The sequence below is a fragment of the Trichechus manatus genome, unplaced genomic scaffold, assembly GCF_000243295.1.
Source record: "Trichechus manatus latirostris isolate Lorelei unplaced genomic scaffold, TriManLat1.0 scaffold00063, whole genome shotgun sequence".
Taxonomy (NCBI): domain Eukaryota; kingdom Metazoa; phylum Chordata; class Mammalia; order Sirenia; family Trichechidae; genus Trichechus; species Trichechus manatus.
Window position 1 is genome coordinate 11,350,254 of NW_004443999.1, and position 1,816 is coordinate 11,352,069.

Sequence of the window (1,816 nt, forward strand, 5' to 3'; positions counted from 1 at the left end):
GGCTCCATAACAGGGCCAGGCACCAGATAACTGTGGATGGCAAAAAGATAGTTTGATTTTGCTTTTGTTTCTTTTAATGAGCCAAGAAAAGCAGGCTAATGAATATTATTCCCCATAAATTTTGGAAATGTTATTTTTTAAAGTTTAGGAGGCTGTCTGATCATAAATATTTCAAAGAGCACACGATTAATTCAAGCCAGTCAGTAATACAGCATAACCCTGAAGCTAAATTACCAATAAGAAGAAATGTATTTACTATATTCCCACTGAAATCCATATCCAAAGGTTTGGGATTGATTATAGCAAGATAAATTGTCTTTTTATCAATAAGTATTAATTACTCAAACATTTCTAAAGCAATAACATGTTACAACTCTTTAATTCACGAAGCAGAAAAACGAAAATTTACTGACATTTCTTGAAAATTTGCTTCAAGCCCACAGGAAAGAATTTGCCATCATCACACTCTGTTTTTCTTAACTTGACAGGAAGTCAACTTCAAGTGGATTGATGTGAGTCGGGATCTCATGCAGGAAACATAAGTGTCCAATAAACTGCGTTATTTTTTCATCTGGAAAATACTCAAGTTCCAGCGGTTCATCACCCAGTGTTTTGCTTTCCGAAACCCTGGCAATCCCATGTGGACTTCTGGTAGAATGAGCAATGCAAAGTGCTGGCTTGGACTTGGCATGTCCTTGTACTTCTGGGGACTGATGGACCTGTCGACTGCCACTGTCTCGGGCATACCAACACCAAGAGGCCGACTAGAGGTACACCTGGCAGACAAGCCACAGTTACACCAGCGAACAAAGAGAAGCTGGGTTTGGAACCAGTTTTTTGTTCTGGAAGAATACACTGGAACTGACCCTTTGTATGTTGGCAAGGTAAGAACCACCAAATAGAAAGATAAATGACTGGGGTAGTGAATATTTATGAAAACTCACCCAGCCTGCTTCTGAGGCCTGAGAGAAATTTTAATTAGTGACATGTTACTTGACAGCTAGTAGAAATATAATTTTTGCTTTGTTAGATACCAGTAAGAAAGGAAAGATTCCTTCCCTTGCTTATGCTCTGTTCTGAGTGGAAAAAACTAGCAATTGGGTTTTGGAGGAAAAGCCTCAGACCCTGCAAGAGCCCGTCAGTCCCAAAAGAGGTAGCAGCAGCCTTCAGGAAATGACAGGGTTGGGAAGAAAGAAACTGGGAGATACTAGGGAGGAAGGAGAATTTGTATTTGCTTTGTATTTTTTTTTTTTTTCCGCCAAAACATTTCCACAGGTATTGCCTGAGGCCTAAATTTAATGAAAAAAAAAAGAATAAAACAGTCTTCATTTTAGAAAATCCTAGCAGGTACTTCAGGACTGTTGGAGACAAACGATGAATATATTTGTAAACTGTATATGAGAATTCCCTTGATTTATCTATCATTATTTCATTTTTAATTCAGGCTTTCGTCTGTGTTTACTTTATTTGGACGTTCATCAGAGGCCATTTTTTTCAAGCGACCAAGTGAGAGAAAACAGGCAACAAGGAACTAATTAGAAAATAAATAATTCTTTCAAATGATAACTTAAACACTTGTTTAGCACAGAGGTTAAGAGCATGGGCCTCAGAGTCAGACATATAAGAGTTCAAAACCCGGCTCTGCCAATTACTTCGGGAGTGACTTGGGACAAGTCACAAAGTCCCTTGAGGCTCCGTTCCCTCTAATGTCAAATGGGGATTTGTTGTTGTGTGCCGTCAAGTCAATTCCGACTCATAGCGACCCTACAGAACAGAGCAGAACTACCTAATACGGTTTTCTTGGCTGTAATCTTTA

General features: G+C 38.9%; 1 protein-coding gene across 1 annotated transcript in view; it reads left to right on the plus strand.

Moving 5' to 3' along the window:
- Window positions 1-376: 376 nt before the first annotated feature.
- The window catches only part of CDH20 (cadherin 20), a 69,100-nt gene continuing 67,660 nt past the window's right edge, over window positions 377-1,816 (plus strand). Inside the window, exon 1 of the mRNA XM_023733943.1 lies at window positions 377-884. Coding sequence (XP_023589711.1) covers window positions 639-884 — 246 coding nt within the window. The 5' untranslated portion in view covers window positions 377-638. The remainder of the gene's footprint in view (window positions 885-1,816) is intronic.